Source organism: Gallinula chloropus (assembly GCF_964237585.1).
Source record: "Gallinula chloropus genome assembly, chromosome: 20".
Classification (NCBI taxonomy): Eukaryota; Metazoa; Chordata; class Aves; order Gruiformes; family Rallidae; genus Gallinula; species Gallinula chloropus.
Window position 1 is genome coordinate 3,137,033 of NC_140105.1, and position 21,784 is coordinate 3,158,816.

A 21,784-nucleotide genomic window follows, 5' to 3' on the forward strand; every position below is an offset into this window, starting at 1 on the left:
ATTCGTGCTTTCTGTTCAGGGACTATCTTTAAAACAGTGAATTGTGACATCTTTTAACAGCTCAAACCACAAACATTTGTGATGTCTTTTGCAGACACTTGCAAGGAAACAAGAGAGTTCTGTCGCTGGGTGACAAACTCCTGCAGCGACGGCTGTCTCCTGTCCCTGTACAGCTCTGTGTGTCTTGTCTCCATACAGCTCTGGGTCTCTCATCCTCATACAGCTCTGTCTCTTGTCCCTGTACAGTGTTTGTGCTGAACAGACTCACTGTGTGTGGGTTAAAGCATTCGGCCTCTCTTGTAGCAGGAGGGGGCTCACCTGGAGCACTCGACCAAGTAGAGCTGCAGTTCAGACAAGGGATTCTGTCTTGGTTGGAAGTTCTGTGGTGGAATTTCTGAAATGCCCTTTTATTCTTGAAGGGTTTCTCTGCCCGTGCGGGGTGGGGGGTAAATGAGGAGCAAAATGCGTGTGAGTCTGATGTTACAACCTGAGGTTTAGAAAGACAACCACCGACATGAATCATTAGCATCTTAATTGATACTTTGGGGCCTGGGAGGTTGTGGAAGGCTGGCATCTATGTCTAGCAATGCTGTACCTCAGGACCTGTGATGCCTGCCTGGCAACAGGCGCACTAATACCGCTATTTTGTGAGAGAAATGGGGGATCCGGGAGATTCAACGGGACTGATGATGGTTTTAGGATCTTCCGTAGGGTTTTTTTTTTCATTTAAGATGGACTGAAACAAAAAAAAAAAGGGAATGAAAGATTTTTGCTGGATTTGGCTGCGAAGCAGGCGTTAAAAATAAGCAAATAAGCTGAAGAGAAGCAGGAAAACCTGGCGGAACAGCTGCGCCCCGCACCCTCCGAGGGGCAAAGCGCGGGGCCCGCCGCCGCCTGGCAGGAGAGGCCGGGGGGGGTGGTCGGCAGCGCCTGGCTCGGGGGGCAGGTGCCGGGCGAGTCCCACACGCCCGCCGCTTTCCTCCGCGGGTTTAACGGGCCGGGTGTATCCCGGTGCGCGGGGAGGGAGCGGCGGACGCGGACGCGCAGCGAGGGCTGTGGCGCGCACAGCGAGCTCCCTCCGTGCCCGCCCCGCGGCGGGAACGCGCGGCGGCGGCGCGCTGCCGGCGGCAGCGGCTACGTGACAACGCTCAGGTCCACAATGAGCCCCGCCGCGCGGGGGGGGAAGGCGGGGAGGGGAGGCGGCGGGCCCAGCCGGGAACCTGCCGGCGACAAGGCGGTGGGTGAGGCGCCGCCCGCCTCCGTCTCCTCCTGCCGGGGACGCAGCTCACCGCGGCGGCGAGGTACGGCGCCCGGTGCCTCGTCCTTCCCCCCACCCCCTTTGTGGGGTGGTTTGGGGGGGTTTTTTTTAGGTTTGTCTCCCCCGTGGCGCTGACGGGCTGTCGCTCGCGCCCGCCCGCTCTGTCTCGGCGGCGGGGCGGCCCGGGCGGTGGGAGGGGGAGCCCCCCCGCGGAAACGGGGCCGCGCAGCGGAGCAGCCTCCGGGCTTTCCAGGCGAGCTTTGCCCCGCGGGGGCCTGTTTCTGGCGCCGGGCGGCTTCTACCCGAGACCGCTGCGAGCAGCGCTCGCTGCCCCCTTCGCTCCGCGTACCGGGCTGGGACGGTAGGGGCCAGCGAGGCTGGGCGCCTTTAGTCGGGTAATTACAGCCTGGGAAATTGCGGAGCACGTGAGGGGCGCGGCGGGGCCGCCCCCGCCCCGGGGGCCGTATTGGCTGCGGGCGGGCGTCCCGCCTCGGCGGCGGGGCGGCATGGCTGCGGGGGCGATAAGAGGGGCAGGAGGCGGGCACGGCAACAAAGGGCGACGGGAGGGCGAGAGGGTTGGCAGCTGCCGCTGGTCGTCCGCGGCGGGGAGGCGGCTCACCGGCCTGTCCCGCTCTGCCCCTGTCCTGCAGCCCCGGCGGTGAGGAGTGCTCGGCTGGCCGCGTCAGGCCCGGGCTGCGCCGGCGGGACCGCAAATGAAGTGCGAGAACTGCACCAAGAAGGTGAGTGCGGCGGTGAAAGGGTCGGCTGGGCCCGCCCGGGGGGGACGCGGCCTCAGGGGGCGGGCAGGGCGGTGGAGGTCGTTTGTCTGTCTGTTTGTCTGTCTGTCTGTCTAACCGCCTGCCTGTCCCCCGGCGGCGAGGCGGCGTTGGCCCGGTTCGCCCCCTGAGGCGGAGCGGCGGCTGGCTGCTGTCTCCAAGGTCACCGGCCTCGCCGGCACCTGGACAGCAACCCCGCGTCCGGCGGTGATAGCGCCCGGAGGGCGGGCGGGAGCGCCCGGGGCGGTACCGAGCAGCCTTATCGTCGGAACACACGACTTCTCCCCAGCGGGGCTGGCTTTTTCCCTGTCGAGTGTAAAGAAAACCGCCCAGAACCGTCACACCGAGGTGCGTTTCTGAGGGATTGTTTTCATCGTAGCAAAAGCACTTGGGAGAACGAAGCATCGGGTGTCAAACGCTGCCAAAAGCCTGTGAAATGACAGGATGAGGCTTTAATGATACCGACTGAACAGTGAACGTGTCTGTTGTTTCAGGAATGCAGTAAAAAGCAGAAAAACGATGACACACAGAGTACGTCTGTCGATGCGTTGAGTTCAAGTGATGGTTTTGAAGAGGTAATGTTCCTTCCCAAAATGTCATGTGCTCTTTATTCGTACCCTTCCTTTTTGTTGCCTGCTCCAAGGGGGGCTCCAAGGAGAGAACTTTCAGTTACTAAATATACCACTAATCAACAAGCAGCTCTAAGCAATTAGGAGCACTTCTAGACATCTCATAAGATGAGAATTGAGAGTCTTTTAAGAAGATGAAATGAAAAAAAAAACCCTTACTATGCAAACACAAACCTGAAGTTCTAAAAAATTATCTTACATTGGGTCTTCAAAACTCAAAGACAGAGCTTGTAAGCAGAAAAGAGGGGGTTTGACAGTACAAGTGCACAAAAGGCTGTCTTTTTATGTATGTATATATATATAATGTGCAGATTACCTTGGGGATGTGGATTTGTTTATTTAAGGTTTTTGTAAGTAGACTGGTTATGTTCCATTTCTGTCCAAGTATTCTTTCCTCCTACAATGGCCTTGTAGCCAGCAGCATGAAACTCTTGACCTTATGGTATGTGGTCAGTGTAATTGTAGGACTGCATTCTGTTTGGTTTACCTGGCAGTAAAAAGCCAAAGCCATCTTGCTGTTAGAGAGGCACCTGGCTGTTCAAGAGGGTTAGTAGTTCAAGTGAAAGTTTTCTTGGTTTGTTGGGAAGTTGATGGGGATCATTGCTCTGAAATGCAGTGCAAATCAAGTTGTGGACTAGAGGGCTAAATTTAGGTCTGTGTTTACATTTAAACATTTTGCAGTTTCACAGTAATAATAGGAGCAGAGCCACAAGGAGGAGGGAACAAGTTATTTTGATTTAGTCTAAATAATGTTGGAAGTTACGCAAGTGTGATGGATTGTCTTGTTTGAAATGAAACAGTGAGAGCATGTTTGTTCTCCAGTTGGGTCAACCATTATTAAATACTTGTTTACTCTCTTTTTTTCCCTAGAAAAATGAGTTTCCTACGTTGGCTAATGCTAAAATACTCCTTAGTGACTGCCTAGCTTGTGACAATTGCATGACATCGGAAGAAGGCGCCAGAGTTTTCCAACAGAATCAGAAGGAGCTCTTTCGTATTCTCACCCTTAATAAGGTAAAGCAACACAAACAATAACCTTCTGTGTTCTGAGAGGAGGAAATGATAGAATGACTAAGCAGCTTGGTTTCCTAAGATAAATTATGTGAAGATTTGTCAGGATATACTTTGTTCAGAGAGGAAGTGAAAACTTGTGACAAGATAAACATTAAAGTATTAGAAGTAATTTTGCACTAGAGGTGCAAGATCATGGCACTTCAATAGGAGAGAAAAGTTACTGCACCTGCAGAAGTTAAATCCTTGGAAAAACTAACTAACTCATTCCTGTTACTAACAAATTACTCTGTGGTTCAGCATTTATAAATACTCATACCTTTGTTACTAGGACTGTTCTGGATGCTTTTGGTGCCATTGTAGCCACATAATAGAAAATGATCAAGGCGTGATTTTGAAGTAGAATTGATTTTAATACATACTGGAGATGACTTGATGTGGAACTGAGTTTTAGTCCAGATTCTCAGAGAGACTTATAAGCTTGTTCTGCTGCTTGTTGTTCATATTTTCTGCTGATATGTGGATTTCCTGGAAGCTGATGCTGCGTGTGGCGCTCAGATCTTGAGGACCTGAAACTGAACTAATGTAGTTCTGCTCCAGACTTCTGTGTCCTTAGTTGGTGTGTGACAGCCACCAGAATCGATGCTTTTTCTTAACCTGTACATGTCAACAATAAGAGGCTTCCTTACACAGTGATAAGATTTTCTTACAACTAGTTTAACTCTCCATACAATGTGCTGTTGTACATGAGAAGAGGAGGAGAAGGGGGGGTAAAATCTGTTGGGTCATATGGCACCTATGAAGACAGTTTGAAGCCCACAATGGACTTGAGGTATTTTGCTCAGAACTTTAGGGTTCCAAAAGAGGACAGTGGGCAAGAGAGGTGTTTTCCAAGCATTCACAAGCTGTATTTGAAGGGTCATTTTACGTTGTTTAGGGTACAAACTACGCTCTCTAACCTGTATTAGGGGGAGATTTGTCTGTGGCATAGTCCTGGTTTGTTTTCCAAGGGCATGGAAAACATCCCAACTGAAACATGAGATTCATCTTCAAATAAATGTCCTGGTCATCAGAGCTTTACAGTTGCTTTACACCATCTTGGGTATTTTCAAAGGGTTCTTCAGTGCCTATAAACACTGATTTGTTGAGGGTCCTACCTGCAAATTTCCCTCAGCAACTTTGCATCCGACCCCTTATTCAAGCTCTTATGTCTCTGAAGTTTGCTTGGTTGGATTTGTAACCTAAAATGTCCACGATCCAGGAAACATTAGTTTGTTGCCTTATGTTTAAACATAAGTAACTATTTTTCTGTTTCCTAGAATGTTTCATATAGCTGGATTGACATAGGTGTTGAGTGTCAACTTCTCTTCTTTAGGAGATCAACCACTGAATTGGCCTAAGAGGGATGGATTTTCCTAACTTAAATTATATATAATGATGTGTGTGTATATATATGTAATATCTACAGGTGATTAGAGATGCACACTGACAGGACATCCTATCCTGTCCTCAGGAAACCTGATAGTTGTTTCATAGGAGTTTTAATGCTATGCCCCACTGAAGCATGGGAATAACTCCAGGAGTGGAAAAGGGAGGGAAAGGAGGGAGCCTTACCCTGTTGTAATTACATACCTTGTTTTCCTTGTTTTTGTTTGTTTACCAGAAATGTGATACCTCAAAACACAAAGTGTTGGCAGTGTCTATATGCCCTCAGTCATTGCCTTATTTTGCTGCTAAATTCAACCTCTCTGTGAATGATGCAGCCAAGAGACTCTGTGGTTTCCTCAAAAGTCTCGGTAAGTTTGGGTTTGTTGTGATGGTGGAGCACAAAGAGGAGATTATTTTAGCTTTTCACTTCCTCAGCAGGTTTATTTGTTATGCAGTCATAAAGTGCCATTGCACAATGCAGTGTAGAGTGAAATATGCATTCTGTGATATTAATGGCAGTGCCCAGTATGACAGACCAGTATCACATGGATTGGTGAAGGTGCTACCATGTGGATTGTAGAGGCCACAGAATAGGACATTGCAGAGCTGTCTTCAGAACCTTCACTACCAAGAAATCAGGGAGGATTAGGTCATGAGCTTGGATAAGATTACCTTTTCCTCTGAACTTGAGGGAGGAGGGAGTTCTGATCCTGAATGCCTTCCAGTCCTTTTGAAACATTTTTATCTCCAGAAGATTCCCAGTTCTGTTTTTTCTGTAACTTGAATTTACACACAGAAACTGCTGTGTCTGTCGATTTTGTGTTAAAGCTGTATTTCCTTTGCCCTTTGTACTAGAGATACAGAGCTTCATTAAAGAAAAAAAGCCCTAACTTTGCCTATAGTCTTGGGATATTTTTTACATACTTGAGGAATGAAAAGGACATTAACAAACCTGTAAACTGTTTTTCTCTGGTATTTTTTTCACATTTCATACTTTTTATGCATCTCTGTACCCAGCATATTTTCTCAATCTAAAATGATTGCTGAGTTCTGGTGGGCCCCAGTTTTCTTAGAAGGCATTAATTATCTGCACCTCACTGGTGGTGGTGACACGCTCCATGTTACGTGTGCATGTAGGGAGTGTGTTGCAAAATAAGCAGACAGAAAGTCTCTGCTGTGTTGGTGAGAATGCTTTTGTACAGCAATAGAAGACAGACCTCTTAGCTGGATTTTTTTTTTTTGGTGGACTTCCATGTGTCTTGAAAAGAGTGCTGCTTCTCAAAAGTCACTGGAAGCCCAGGAATCACAAAATCCCCTTCAATTAACCAAAAAACAAATATATGCTGAATGGCAAACTTCTCCTGAGGAACCAGGCAACTACTTCATGTAGCTAGTCAGCATTATCAAGTTGGTGGTCCTCTTAAATTTGTCACATAGAAGATAGATTTTAAATGTATGGATTTTATTTTTGACTGCTGTGTGTGAAAGTTTGGGGATGAGAAAGAATATACTTGATCCTTCAACATTTTCTGTAGACTTGGAGCTTAGAAAGAAGCATGTGAGGTGGAAAATGTCCTAGTAATTCACTTCTCTTACCACTTCCTTTCACAGGGGTGCATTATGTATTTGACACCACTATAGCTGCTGACTTCAGTATCCTGGAGAGCCAGAGGGAGTTTGTGCAGCGGTACCAGCGGAGGAACCAGGAGGAGCATGCCTTACCAATGTTTGCCTCTGCCTGCCCTGGTGAGAACTGATTTCTCCCACCTTCCTGTGCTTCAGCCTAGTTTTGTTGGAACTACCAAGGAACTATGGAAAGGGTGGTTTCATTTGGGAGCCTTGCATGACTTACAGCATTTTGGCTTTGATTTTGAGTGATGGAAAATACCAGTTGATAGTAGTGCTAACAGTGTGTTTCAGTGCACTGCTGCATGGGCCTGTTCTTCATGGGCTGCTGGGACAGCAGAATTTGTTTCCAAGCAGCATCATCAGCTTTCTCACCTGGGAGTGAGGTGCCACAGCCATAAATGTGAACTGTGCAGACAAAGAATGGGTGTGATTGTGTTGGATAGGGCATGTGCTAATCCAGTGTAGGGCCTTCCACCCTCAGATACAAAGGTTGCAATGGATTTCTTATCTGCATCTTACAGTTCTCTTCTGTTGGAGGCCTGTAAAAGGAGAGGAGTGTAAGCTCAACTCTTGCTCTTAAAAAAAAATACAAACACCAGCACCACCCCTTGCTGTTGTAGTCCACAGCCTCTGATTATACAAAGAACCTGAGCTCCTGATTTCCTGTACCAGTGTCTATGTGGTATTTATGAAGCAGTTGTATTTCCCATCACTTCTGTAGAAGCATCATGTGTGATGTGCCTCTCTGGATAATGAAGCTGAGGCAGGGAGCACTGAGGATTTTAGTGCTTTGTGTCAGACCTTAGGAGAAATTAATCAGGTCTGGAATTGAGGAGTTAGTGGCTGCTGCTTGCATGTCCAGACCACAAAGTTTAACATCTTTCCTTTCTGAAAAAAAATCTTGAAGGAACTTTGATAACTGATATCATTAAACCACAACCTCTGTTATCTTAAGCAAAGTTTTGAACTGGCCACTGGAGCCTAGGGGGAAGTAGCAAGTGCCATTAGTCGTAATGAGTGTGAGGTGGTTATGTCTAACACTTTCCAAATAATTCCCACTTGAAATGTCACAGACATGATTCACTCAGTGTCTCACTTCTGAGAATTCTGCACCTGAGAACTTGTTCTCTTATGAAAAGAACCTGCACTTAACACAGCTGAAAAGATATGGAACATACAGTCACTGTTTAGTTTTTGCATGAGTTAGCACCCCATCATCAATTTAAGCATGATAAGTCACATTCCTAAAAAAGAAGTCTCAAAAAGGAGGTAAAAGTAACTCTGTTGCCTAAGTCCTCTGTCAACTTCACCACAATGTTTGTGGTGCTGCTTTTCAAAGGCTAATAAATACTCAAACCTAACTCATTCTGGCTTTGAAATAACTTGGGGATTGCATTCCTGAAAGAAATGTTGCAGTGACAGGAGAGTGGATGAGGGTTGTGTTCAGTGATCTCCAGTATCTGCTGCTGTTATTGATGTAAAATTTAAATCCTGCTGTTTGAATTCTGCTTGTACTTTTGCTTGCTGTGTGTATTCTGTAGTGGAGCTGCCTGGGTTACACTTCAGGAATAACATACATGTATTAAGAGGAAAGATTTCCCTCCCTGTACCCACCCCCGTCCTGTTGCTGCTATCTTAATGCTACCTCCTATCTTCAGGAGCAGACATGCTGCACATCCCTCTCTTTCCCCACCCCCATTTAAAACCTGTGAAACTGAACCAACCCCCTCTGTCTTCTGGGTGGCTTAGTTAAAATTTAAAGCCTGATAATTTGTTTTTAAACTACTTCTGATGTAATTTTAGTTCTCTTAATCTGGAAACAGAGCTCAGATTATCTGATGCTCTCATAGGAAATACTTTTAATTAGTTAATGGAGCACTTCTCTTGTTCCTGTCTGTTCTTCAGAAGGCTGTTGCTGTTCTCAGCACTAGCTGTGGTGCTGGCTGTCTGCTGTGGTGTAGATGGTAGCAGAAGCATGGGTGCTTTCCATTTGTGGAAAACTGAATTAAAGTATCACTGCAGACCCATTCTGAAATCACATGGTGTTTCATTCCCATCAACAGCAGTTACAGGGTGGGGGGGAATAAATCATGACTGGTCATGCTTTAAGGTTGTTCACTGTTTCCTGACTTTGAGCATGTTTTCTGTTCCTCATTCTCCTTCCTTCCCTACCCCTGCATTACATATGTAGGTCTCTGGCTGTGTTTATCACAGAGGTTTTTCTGTAACTCTGTAGGTCAATGTGAACTCCAGTAGAACAGCTTTACTCTCACTTAACCTTCGGGTGTAACTTTCTACAGAAGTATCACCCTCTGCAGGAATGGGCTGTAGCAGCCCTTAGAGTCACAGAAGCTGACAAAAGGGCATTTGAGTGTTGCTATCTTAGTTGTTCTGACCTCCTACTGCTCTCCTTTTAAAGAAAGATAATTTTTGGAGGTTTTGTTTCCTGTTGAAAGTAAAACAGTGTAACTGCTGAGTGTGTATGTAGTATGGTACAAGTAGTCAGTGCTCTTCCTTCATTTACCAAACTGGTAAGCACTTGTTCTGGGAACCAGTCAGCCTTCTTAATGCCTTGCCAACCTCTCTGAAGTCCCAGAACAGGCCAAGGGGGCAGGCTTACAGCTGAACTTGAGAATTCAAATGCTTTTGTCCCAGTCAACTGGACTAATTCCCTTCTCCAGGAGTGGGATTTACTGTAGCAAAAGTTGTCTTAGTTTTTCTGCACTTGATGTATAGATATTTACAGCATGGATCTTTGATCTACTCACAATAAACCACTAAAAGTAACGTGTTCTGAAGTAGATCTGTAAGAATTGATACAGTGATTTGTAGTGGTTTCTTGCTGTTCATTGATGCTGATGCAAGCCAACAACTGGCCAAGAATATGAATGAATTTATGAAGGGTTTGGGTCTGTACAGGTTCAGATGTGCATTGATAGAAGAGCTGTGTGTCTTCACCATCCTGTAACCGTGGTTCTGGAATTCAGCCCTGTTGATGAGCAGGCAGAAACAGCCAGTGCATGTGTGAAGTGCAGATAAATACCTCGTGTTGCTTGTTCACCAAGGCTGTTTGTATAATTTACCAGTGACTAATGGTCACTATGGAGCTAGAGCTACTAGACACTTGTTCCTCCTACTCTGAGGAAAGAAACTATTTAAGAAATCACTTTGGGTGATACCTGCCAGAAGTCTGTTGGGATTTAGTAACGTTTTCTTACAGTTTGTGACTAGGATATCTAAAACATCAAAATTCTGAACACTAGCCTCATAGCAGGAGTGCTCTGGTGATTAATGGTAGTCATAATTGCAGTAAAAGGGAAATAACTTTGAGAAACACTGCAAAAACACAAGGCAGAATCGTTTTTAAAACTGTCCTTATTTTATTTCAAGCAGTCTTTGTTCTGTTTTGACAGCACTTGAGTCTAAAGCCCTGTAAGAAATAGGATATACTGTATGTATCAGGCAGAATATGCTAGCATGGCCTTTATATCAAGCACCAATAAACCAAGTCCTTTGCTGCAGGTAATGTTTTGAAGTCTTGGGTGAAGTGGGACATTAAGCAAACTTTCTATTCAAAATCTAGCGGTTCAGCAGAGTTTTTGACAGGTAAAGCTATAGTCTGTAGGCTTTTCTCCAACTGAAAGGAATGCTTGTTGATGGTGATGTCTGTCTCAGAGATTTTCCATGGAGACCAGTATCTATTAATGTTGAAAGACTCCACTGAAGCAAGAATTGGGAATATTGGAACAGCTGGAGTGTCCTATTTCCCTAATATTACATGTTCTCATTTTCATCAGTAAAATCTTATTACACTGGGAAAACTGCTTCTCTGCCATAGAGTCAAACCATCTGAGTACCACTGAATTCCAGTCTTGTTGGTCTTTGTGGCAGTGTTCTGACTTGCACATACATATAAACACCTGGTAGTGTTTTAATTTCAAACTTAAGAATCAACCTACAGGTTTTACCCTTCCCAGGCAGCGTGTACTAAACAATTTTTCTCTTTCATGTAAACACTAACATGTTTGAAGATGAAAGACTTAAGTGGGATATTTTTCAGTATTGCTTAGCATGCACTGAAAGGGTATGTGCTTCCCCAGAAGGCTGGGTCTAACACTGCTGCGTGATGTAGGGATCTGGTTCTCAGTGGGTGTGGGTGAGGGAAGAAGTTCTGAATCCTTGCTGTGAAAGGGTCTGGGCTGTTGTTTTCAGGAAGAGTTACAGTGCTTGAGAAAGAACTGTGCACCCTAAATATGTTGATCTGCTCATTTGACAGTTCCTGTTCTGGAAGATGGGCAGTAACAGAACTGCTGTGGGTACCGGGGGTGGTGTGAGAACACATAGCCTGTCACAGCTGAAGGAGCCTGGTGGGAGGGAGGGAGACTCTTGGCTAACCAAGACAGAATGGTGAATACAGAGAGATGCAGTTGATTAGTCTGTGTGTGGGTGTTTCTAGAGAAGGTGTGGCTACGCTAACAACAGTAAAAGAAGGCACTCTTTCCAGGCTTTAATCCCTGTGCATCTTGTGATAATACCTCATGTGACTCTCATGTTCTAGAGGCAGCAAGCTGGGTGCCTGGATATTAAGTCTCAGGAAACAGAAGGGTACAGTTAAGTGGCTGAACAGAGCACATTTGTTGTGCTGTTTGGTGACCTGAGGGCTGAGGTCTAGACAGTCAGCTTACTCCTTGCAATCTGGGGTCCTGTTCTTTCTGCTGTGTTAATCTGTGCATTAGAAAGGCTGTAACAGGTCCTGAAGTTCACAGTGGCTTCTAGTTCTGGAATTAATGGCACAGTAAATTATTGATAGCCAACTGAGTATTACCAGAGCTTCCAGCCTACAGAGCGGTGTCCTATCTACTGTGAAGGTGTCTTCATTTTTAAGAGCTGTTTTATAACTGCTGTCATTTCTCCATGCCTGTGTGCTGCTTCTCTGTCTTAACTGGTTTTTCTGTCACTCCAGGTTGGATCCGGTACGCTGAAAGGGTACTCACCAATCTTGTGACCTCTCACATTTGCACTGCAAAGTCTCCACAGCAGATCATGGGCTCCCTGGTGAAGGGTTACTTTGCCAGGCAGCAGGTAAGTAATTGGGATTTATTTTTACCCTACTAGAAAGATGGGGTAGTAGATTTTAATGCTGAAATATAGATCTTAGTCTATTATAAAATAATGAAGCGTCTTCATTAATTGCTTGTCCTTTCCCTGAAGAGTAAATGATGCTCTGATGCTATACAAGTCCCCAGGGTAGAAAAGTGTACAAAGAACTTCACACAGTGCAGGGTGAGCTGGCAGCAATCCTTGCATTGCCAAGTATCACATGGATTTAGATATTAATGGATAAAATTAAATCCAGGGTAGCTAAAGAGATTCTTGGTAAATGCTGCCTGTGGAGTTCTGTAGCACAACCAAAACATGAGCAGAGGAGAGCAATGTAGAAGCTGCCCTCTTATCAATGATCAATAAAAGAATTGTATCCTGGAAACTGACCTTGTTATCTCCACTTTGTATGTTGAAAAAATTGCTGTTCTTGTCACATACCATGCCTAACTTTAACTGCATCCACACTACGTAGGGAAGCATTGCAATCTCCATCAAGGTGCAGAGATATCGATGGGCTTCATGTGGGTGAAAGGGACTGTGTGCCAGCTAGAAAACAGAATTCTGAAGTCTTGACTTGGATTTGCTTTCTAAGGCAATCAAAAACTGAAGGAATCAGTAACAGTTTCAACCAGAACACTGGGCTATGGATGTTGCTGAAGCTCTGTGACATCTAGCAAACCACTTGATCTGTGTGCATCAGTGTTTAAATTCAATTGCTGGGGATTGATTACTAATACTACCTGCATAGAGTTTGTGATGCCATTTTCAGCCTTGTCATCCTTCAAGCTGTCTCTTGCCCTCGATGGAGCTCACATGTTCTCTCCTGTGTTCCACAGAACTTGTCTCCTGATAAAATTTTCCACATAATTGTGGCGCCTTGTTACGACAAAAAGCTGGAAGCCTTGAGGGAGGATTTCTACACTGCCTTGTATAACTCCCAAGAAGTTGATTGTGTTCTGACATCAGGTGAAATCTTATTTAAACTTAATAGTTAAAAAGATATGAGTGAATCACCGTTGCTAGAATAACCTTTTTGTCCCATAAATTTGTGATTTTGAAGTCTGCTTTAGTTGTAAGGTTAGTTTTTTTTTCTGCTCTAAAATAAGTACAGAATTTTGTGCTACTGGTAGTATAGATGTTGTGTAGGGGAGGCAAAGAAAAACCACCTGCCTTATAAGGTGCTATTCATGTGAAAACAAGATTCAGGTGTTTGTTTTTCTCAGCCTCCTGAGAAAGGTAGGAGTTAGGCAAATCCATATTAAAAAAAAAAAAATCATCATCTTGCTTGTCTGTGGTCATTAATTAATCTCCACTGGGATTATTCATGACATCCTGAATGCATGGCACCAGTGGCTTTTTGGTGTGGCACTTGTCTTTAGGTTTAATGTCCAAACTACATATCCACCTCTTTCTCCTGCTGTATAGAAGTGTTTGTGAACCTTCACCAAACAGAAAGGCTTGGGAGAGCTTTATACAAAGCTGAAGGCTCTTTTCAGGGCTGGAGGTGTCAGGCTGCTCAGGAGGGAACTGACTGTAGTGAGAATTGCAGGATGTGACTATAAGCCCATAGAGGGGTTGGGATCTTGATCTCTCAAACAGGTGCAGCATGTGCATTTTGCTTTGTGTTGGAAGTAAAATGTCATATGTTTTCCTACAGGTGAAATTGTCCAAATAATGGAACAGAGAAATGTGTCTATGAAAGATGTGACTGAAGTAGCTGTAGATAGTTTGTAAGTAGTTCTTGTTTTCTGGATTGCTTCCATATTTTGATGACAAATGACAACACCTTATACTCAACATAAGCATAAAACTTCTCAAAAGAGTATTTTTTTTTCTTTAAAAAGAAAAAGGCTTGTATCAGAGTTTGAACATACTAAAACCTCATCCTTTATATAGTGGCCAACACCACCCCCCCCCCCCAGGATTCTCTCAGATGTTCATTGATCTGTATATAAAAGTAATGTGAAACAGATGAAACAAAACTGTATGTGCTGTCTAAATACAAAGCAGAAAGTTTGAGGTAATGATGCCTATCTAGTGACTCATTTAAAACTTCTAATTTTTGAAGATTTCTGTAGCTTTTAGATTGGTCTATATTGGGTTCATGACTTGCTACTAAGTGTGACTGTCCCAGGGTGGTGACCCCATTCAGAGCTTTCCTGTGCTTGAGCCTGTATAAAGCTGAACAGTCTATCTGCCCCCCTCCAACTGCCTGGCCTCACACAAGGATGCTGGGATGCAGTCATGGGGTTGACCATCTGTTCTGTGCTTCCTTCTCTCTCAGAGCAGCATCTTGACAGTAAATTTCCACTTCCCATCTATGTGCATGTAGAATTGGTAGAAGCAGCACTCTTCCACAATGTGGTGATTTTTTTTTTTTTTATCCTATTCAGAGTGTTTTTCCAAGCTTTGATAAAACTGAAACATGATTTAGAAGAAAACCACACAGAGTATTGAGGAGATTGTGTTTGTTTACTGTGTGACTGGCTCAAACAGCAGCATGTGTGTTGTTTTCATTCCCAGCCTTAGTTACAAAGGCTGGTCTGGCTGCTTACTGATCTTTGTTCAAGTGTGACAGATGTTACTTGGTACCTTTCCAAAGTGGTGCTAGTGGACTAATAAACATGCTTTCTTGCACAAGATAGAAAGCTTTGGAGACTTCTAAACATCCTTTTCGCTTCCAGTTGGTATTCTGCTGGACCTTGACTAGGCTGGGGAAATTTAAGTGGTACAGTGGCCACAGTTTCAGAGCTGTGTCTGTAGTGCAGTTGCTGTGATTACTTCCACCAGAGATTGCTACACAGAGAATTATATAAATGAAGTTCTTACAGCCACAATCACATAGAGCTGGTCATTTATTCCTTAATCAGCCTGTTCAATGAAAGAACAAGCTCTGACTCAGAATGTATCTGTTCTATTGGCTCAATTTACCTTGGAAAATAATATGAATTTTTAAAAGGACTAATCTGACAACACTGGCTGAAGCTGTGAGACCTGATGATAGAAATTTTTCTTGTTCTGGGGTTTTAAAAGTAGGTCTTGCAGAGAAACTTATGTAATGTGAACTCATCCTATTAAAACAAGTCCCAGCACAGCAGCAATTTGTGGTAAAGTGCTTGGTATTAAAACAGGTCATGTGAACTAAGTAGCTCATGTTTGAGTTCAGTTCTGTAGCTGGAGAACACAGAACACTAACAAAGAGATGGTGGTTAAATGAGGAGACATCAGGAAACAAAAACAGCTCAGCTTAGTTTAAAAAATAACTAAGTTGTGGTTATTAAGTGAATGGCATGGCATGGAGGGGACAAATCTTCTGAACTGGTAAACTTCAGCTCTTGTCTGAGTGAAATATTCCTGTGCCATTATTACAACTTCAGTGGGTGTTTGCTGTGGTAGTTTTTCCCTGTTTTGTGGTTGAATGTGGTGCTCTGGGGTGGGCCAGGAAAGTTCTGGGAAGAAAGTAATTAGACTCCATATAAACAGGTTTTTACATGTAAAAGCAAAGGATGTTGTATGTCCATTTGCTAATCTGAAGACTAACCTCTCCTCCTGACACTAGCATCACCACTCACCTTTATCAGCCTTTGCCAGAAAGGAAGGTGAGCCTGTAGAGCTGTGGTCTGGTGACACCAGCCTGCACCCCAGTGCAACTGATCTGGCAGCCACTTGTGCTCATCAGTGCTGTTCCTAATGGAGGGAGAGGTGAAATTCCAGGTGAAAGCTGTGCCTGCTGGATACAGTCTCCATAACTCTCCTTCCATCTCAAGGGGCTGTTCTAGCCTGGTTATAACTACTGATTTGGAGTTACTTTAGTGGTGCCATGTTACAGACAGCAACAGACAGTTCCTAGAGCAGGAGAATTTTTTTGGGAGCAAGAACGTGTCACTTGAGAAGTACTTGTACATTCTCACAGCTAAAAATGATTGATTTTTAATTTTTTTTCCAAAAAATGTTTCCTGAGCACTGAATGGCTGTTAACCAAGTCTTTAGGCCATGCTGAATGTGCATTATTATAAATTGCTACTGCTTAAGGTTTCTGAACATGCAAAGTGTTGCTTTCTTTTATACTTCTTTGATTTTATCTGTCTTTTACCATTTATTTGTCTTTTTTATTGCTGCTGTCCTAAACAGTTTGATTTTTAAGTTGTAATAAAAATGTTCATGTTTTTTCATTTCACTACTATAAACCCTCTTTTTGTTTTTGTGACAGAGAAAGGGGAAACCAGACGGTTTTACTGAAGCAAAGGAAGGAAATACTGGAATTCATCTTTCTTTCTGTTGTTTTCTTCAGATTTGCTGAAATAAAGGAGGGGGATGTAGTGAGGCACGATGGGAAGAGATCTGATGGGTACCTGGAGCACATCTTTAAACACGCTGCCAAGGAACTGTTTGGCATGGATGTCAAAGAAATCACCTACAAAGCATTAAAGTAAGCTGGGGTTTTGTATCCTTGTTACATCGGGTGGGCTAGTTGGTGCTGCAGTGAACCCTGCTGCAGTTAGGGTTCTAACCTGGCTCATTGGCTGATAAGCAGGTAGATATTATAAACCTGTACACTTGGCTGCTGTAAAGCAGCTCCCAATACCTGCAGTTTTATTGATAACTTGACCTACTTTTAAAAATTAAGTATAATACTATTCTGAAAATTCCACCTAACTTCTGCTTAACTCTGTTTAGAAACGGGAGGAGTTCACCTTAATCTCACTGTTACCCTTGTTCTCCTCTCTAAGTCATCTGACTGTAAAAACTGCCACAGTTGGGTCATCCCTTGGGCAAAGCAGGGATTTAAAATGTTCTCTGTGTATCTTCATAGGAACAAGGACTTTCAAGAGGTCACCCTTGAAAAGGATGGAGAGACAGTGCTGCGTTTCGCAGCAGCCTATGGCTTCAGAAATATCCAGAACTTGGTTCTGAAGTTGAAAAAAGGAAAGTTTTTATACCATTTTGTAGAAGTCCTTGCCTGCCCAGGAGGTAAGAGTAATTGTGGATCCACAGTCATTCTGCACACGCATCTTGAGTCTCAAAGGAAGGTTGTGCTACAGGTGCTTGATTTCATTCCCTCTTACTTCTCCTCTTAATAATCTGAACTGCTTAATATTTAGTGGATGGTCCAGAACACCAATTACATGTGCAACACTGGCTCAGAAATTGATTGGCTTTTCTAAAATTAACCACAGTGTTATTTGCTCTGACCTATAAATAGGAGACAGTGTGGTTCTTAGGATTATTTCAAACCTCTGAAGAAATACTCTGAAATGGTGGTTGTCAAGGGCAAGAAAAGACAAGGAACATAATTAAGATCATAAAACCATGGAGGAGGAAGTTGGGGAAAGATTGTTGATAGGGAAACCTCATTTACATTAAGATGTTGATATTGGAGTCACTTTAAATAAATATAAGGGGTATAGTTTATGTAAACACAACTTATTTCTTCAGAGGAGTTTGGAGAGAATAAAACCAACCTAAGTTAATGTGACCTTCCTCTTCACATCATAATCTTTTCACCCTGTGGCTTTTCCCTTTTTACTCTCCCCCCAGGGTGCCTAAATGGAAAAGGTCAGGCCCAAACTGAAGATGGCAAACCAGATAAAGCACTGCTGAACCAGATGGAAGAAGTGTATGCTGCAATACCTGTCAGGCTTCCAGAAACCAACACGCACGTCCAAAAGATGTACCAGGACTGGCTGGAAGGCATGGACTCCAAGAAGGCCCAGGAAACTTTGCACACCACATACAGTGCAGTAAATCAAACAGCAAGCAATCTGGATATCAAATGGTAATAAATTCCACTTGCAAAAGATTTTTCTTAGGTTAGTTACAGATTGAGCACTGGAAACATTCTATGCAATCGCAGACGCTATGCACTAGCTGAGTGTATGAGTGAGACACTTCCTAATTGTGGATTATTCTTTGTGAAGAACCATTGCTTTTTAAAAACAAGTCTCCAAAAGCCCTGGTTCCTGCCACTGTCACTTAACTCTTGACTGTGTGTGCATATAATGGATTCCTTTATTCAGAAACTTGATCTTGTAAGGTACGTGAGCACTTTCTGCCAGGTGCAGGGGGTGCAGTTCCTCCTGAAGCTACTCCCTGGAGGGAAGGCTTCCCTTTGCAAAATGGGCTCCCCAAAAAGGTGAGATTATTTTACTACTACCCAGTCCCTTTCATCATGGGAAATCAGTCATCATGAATTTGTTGTGAAGTAACTTGGGAGTTATTTGCCTTGCTAACAAAAAAAAAAAACCTTTATAGGGACAAATGTGTAGCTAGAGAGCTGTAAGGAGTTTATGTATGCCTTCTGTCCATGGTTTAACAGAAATTACTCAGCTCCACACTAGTCACCCTTCTTCCTGAGAGTATTTTGTATAGAACAGGATGCTTCATGTAAACTGAACTTGGGAAACTAATGCTCAATGGTTATTATGCAATGCTTCATTAAAAACAGATCCAAATAGATTGGCTGGTACAAAAAGAAGAGAACTCTTCTTTCCTTTCAAGTTCTCATAGAAGTTTGCAGCTAGGAGAGTGGTGCTGCTTCCTTCACCTGGCTTCTTTGGGAGTGAAACCTGTGTGCATTGTCACATAAGCACATGCCCGCTACAACTCGCTAGGCGTGCTGAGCCAGACTGAGAGCACTCTGACTCTGTCATGTGTACACAATATCAGACTGATTTTTCATTTACCTCCATGTTGACCAACTTCTGTAGAAGTAACTTCATGGAGTGCCTCTGAAAAAATACTCAGCAATGCTTGTGAGTTCATCAAAGTGGCTATACACTGGCATCAGGAAATGTGGTGCTGTAGAGGTTTCACTTACAGCCATCTCAGTGGGGTTTGCATGCAGACTTTTCTGCTGCTTCAGGAGTTGTCAGAGGGTTAGTTACTCAAGAGTGGGATAGACAAAAAAAACCCAAAACTACCGCCAAACTTCTTTACATTTTCCTCATAGCATCAAATTTGATTAATGGCTGTTTGAAGCCAGTGAAGTGTCAGCTTTCCTTTTCCAGCCTGAAAGTGTGGATGGGCTTTTGAAGTCATTTCAGGAAGTGTTTGAATGAATCTTCTGGTAAATTGTTTAATATTAAAACTGCTTGTATGAGATCTAATACTCCAAAAACCTGTGTACATTTGGAATCTGTATTCAACTTGAACACAGTGGGTGGGATAAAGGCATCAGTGGAGTCAGTGCAAGTTCCAGCATTTGCTAAATAATGGAGGCTCAGGAGGAGAGGGACAGGCTGAGGTATGTTACCCTGGTGACAGGAGAGGGTTCTCATGTGAAGCTCTACCTGCAGCTCTCAGTTGAACCTCCACCCAAACAGCAACACATTTTACTGAGGGCTGTTTTTCAAGTGCAAACGAATTTGATGACTGTGGTACCCGAATGCACACGGTGAGGTTATGCCCAGAACTTAGCCTTTGTAGGTTGTTCCTTGTAATAAAATCATGATACTTACGTGGTGCAATATCAGAACATCTACAGAAATCTACCTCTGTACAGGAAGGGAGTCCAGGAATGGTGGGAAGACCTATGTATAGCTGAACCTTTAATAAATGTCTGCTCAAGACAGGGGTGTTGCATGGCCCTTCTGAACAGATCACTTTCAGAAGCAACGTCCAACCCCTCTGGTCTGATTCTCTTTCTCTCTCATTACTTCTTCCAAAAACTTCAACAGAATTCTCTTGTAATAAAGTGGTCTTGTTCTGTTTGTACAGACCTGCATTTCTCTGTATATATGGTTTATAGCTCGATGGCATGTTTAAATTATACTGCTTCAGTTCTTTGTATAGTATGCTTATTTTTTTATGTGCATATACCAGACAAAATGTATGAAAAACTTCTGTTTTTCTGATAAAATCTTCACTGAACACAAGAGCTGCCTTGCTGTGCTGAAAGGAGACCCTGAACTGTTGGTACAGCTCAGTCCTGCATAGGTGGAACTGCTGTGTGTGTTCTGTCTTGCACTGAGGAGCCTCACTGGTGGGATAGCCTGTGAGTGGGCAGGAGGTGAAACAAACCTGTCTGTGATACCCCCTGTGTGGTTCCCACTGCAAGGGAAACTGGTGGCTCAGTGCATAAAGCATTTTCAGTTGAATCCACCGTTTCTTCCATCTACTCAAGTGTTTTAACCTATTGAGATAGTAGCAGTGTGACTATCTAGTAGCTGATTTGCCTGCCAGGGTGAGGAAGGCATCAGAGGGGGCAGCTCTTCGTGGCTGGGTGGAATGTATGTATTATAACTAGTGGCTTACAGTGACTGGTCTTTGTCAGCTGTTGTTTTTATAAGACTTTTTGGAGTAAAACTGATTTTAAGCTTTTAAAGCCCTTTAAAGTGCCAGTTTAAAAGAAAAAGAGGGGTGGGTTTTTTTTTTCCCCTTTAACTGTAGTAAGTCTTTCCCCCTCTTACCTTCTTCCCATGGAATTTTAACATATAGTGGAAAACCTTGTTGCAACTTCATGTACAGTGAAATACCTGCCTAAGACTTGATTCTGGCTTTTAAATCTACAGTGGGGGAAGTCTGTTATTGGTGACAGTACGTGTTTCTGGAGCTACAGCACTGCTTAGTTCCCTGATAAAATTTTGGCTACTAATCACTATTCATTGCTACTGCCTCTTCAGCAATGGGAAAAGTTCTAGTGTGGCCACAGCCGTAGTGCTTTGCTTCTCAGCTGAATGTTGTGCTGAGACAATCTTGTCTCTAGATGATTTTTAGAAAATAGTAAATTGGAGGGATTGTGGGAGAGCAACTGGAAGTGTTAACTGAATCTGGAAGTGGAGTTACTGACTTGAGCATATCAAGTGCTAGGTACCTTGGTACTTCGTTCTGAGACTGCTACAACAAGGGATCTGCTTTGTGAAGGACTTCTTGCTCTGCCTTCTCCATGAAGTTTGCCTCAGCCAAAGCACCTTGTGTTCACCCCCTGTAGTTCCTGAACAGGGGCAGATGCAGGCTGTGCTTTGAGCTGGAGCAGTGGATGTATCTGTCTGCAGCAGTCTCAATGGGATTTTATTTTCAGTTACCCAAACTTTGGTGCTTTGTATTCAAATGGAGCATGACCATGAATTGTTCTCAATAAATCTTGATACTGAATCATGTACTGGTTCTGTCTCTTTCCATGGAAAAGCCTAACTCTGAAGTACACTGTGTTCTAGCCCAGGGGCTGGTCTGAGGAGTACTTCAGGATGGAACAGCCACGTTGTATCAGCTATAAATCGGTGTTCTGCATCACAGCTACACTTCAATTTGTGCTCAAGGAGGAAGTTCCTGGAGAGCAGCAGGAAGTGGTAGTTTGCTCTCTAGAATTGTAAGAGGATATACTGAATCCTTGCAAGGGAGACCAGCATCTACTGGTTTTAAATCTCTCTTATCTGGCCAGAGTGATGTTGCTGGATGAAGGGAACCTGTTGTGGCCAGCTAGTTACACTGACATTTACTGTCTACAGTTAATTAAAATACACAAGGACTGGTAAAGGAAATGATAAGTAGTCAGTTACAAGCACGGTTGGAGAGAGGATAAAACTTATCCTGATCTGGGAGACCTATTGTTCATAAGCAGGTTGTGCAAATCCCTACAAGGGTTTTGGCAGATTTTATAAAGTCACTTGAAGAGGGAGGGCCCAAACTTCATCAAATAACAACTGGGACTGAAGGGGACCTGTGTATTTCCCCATGTTCCCTACGGGGGAACGAGGTGGCCAGAGATGAAGCAGGAGACACTGATCACAGAATCACAGGGGTTGGAAGGGACCCCCAGAGCTCATTGGGTCCAATCCCCTGCCCAAGCAGGGACAGGTCACACAGGTCACTGTCCAGAGAGGGCTGGAATCTCTCCAGAGAAGGAGACTCCACACCCCATGGGCAGCCTGTCCCAGGGCTCCCTCACTGGGTACAAGTTCTTCGCTTTGGCCCAGCCCAGAGATGCTCCTGCTGCTGTGTACACAAAGGAC

The 21,784-nt window shown here is 43.9% G+C and overlaps 1 protein-coding gene across 2 annotated transcripts; it reads left to right on the plus strand.

Moving 5' to 3' along the window:
- The first annotated feature begins 1,220 nt into the window (after positions 1 to 1,220).
- Positions 1,221 to 20,927, plus strand: NARF (nuclear prelamin A recognition factor). 2 transcript variants are annotated; one of them, XM_084273679.1, is made up of 12 exons: positions 1,221 to 1,301; positions 1,909 to 1,998; positions 2,529 to 2,609; positions 3,534 to 3,677; positions 5,338 to 5,470; positions 6,714 to 6,848; positions 11,695 to 11,813; positions 12,671 to 12,800; positions 13,492 to 13,564; positions 16,126 to 16,263; positions 16,648 to 16,805; positions 17,373 to 20,927. In XM_084273679.1, exons 2-12 carry the CDS (start codon positions 1,972 to 1,974, stop codon positions 17,612 to 17,614), a joined length of 1,380 nt encoding a protein of 459 aa, XP_084129805.1. In that variant the 5' UTR covers positions 1,221 to 1,301; positions 1,909 to 1,971; the 3' UTR covers positions 17,615 to 20,927. The 2 variants fall into 2 exon arrangements, with proteins under 2 accessions (XP_084129805.1, XP_084129806.1); XM_084273680.1 differs by lacking the exons at positions 1,221 to 1,301; positions 1,909 to 1,998 and adding an exon at positions 2,311 to 2,382.
- Positions 20,928 to 21,784: the final 857 nt, after the last annotated feature.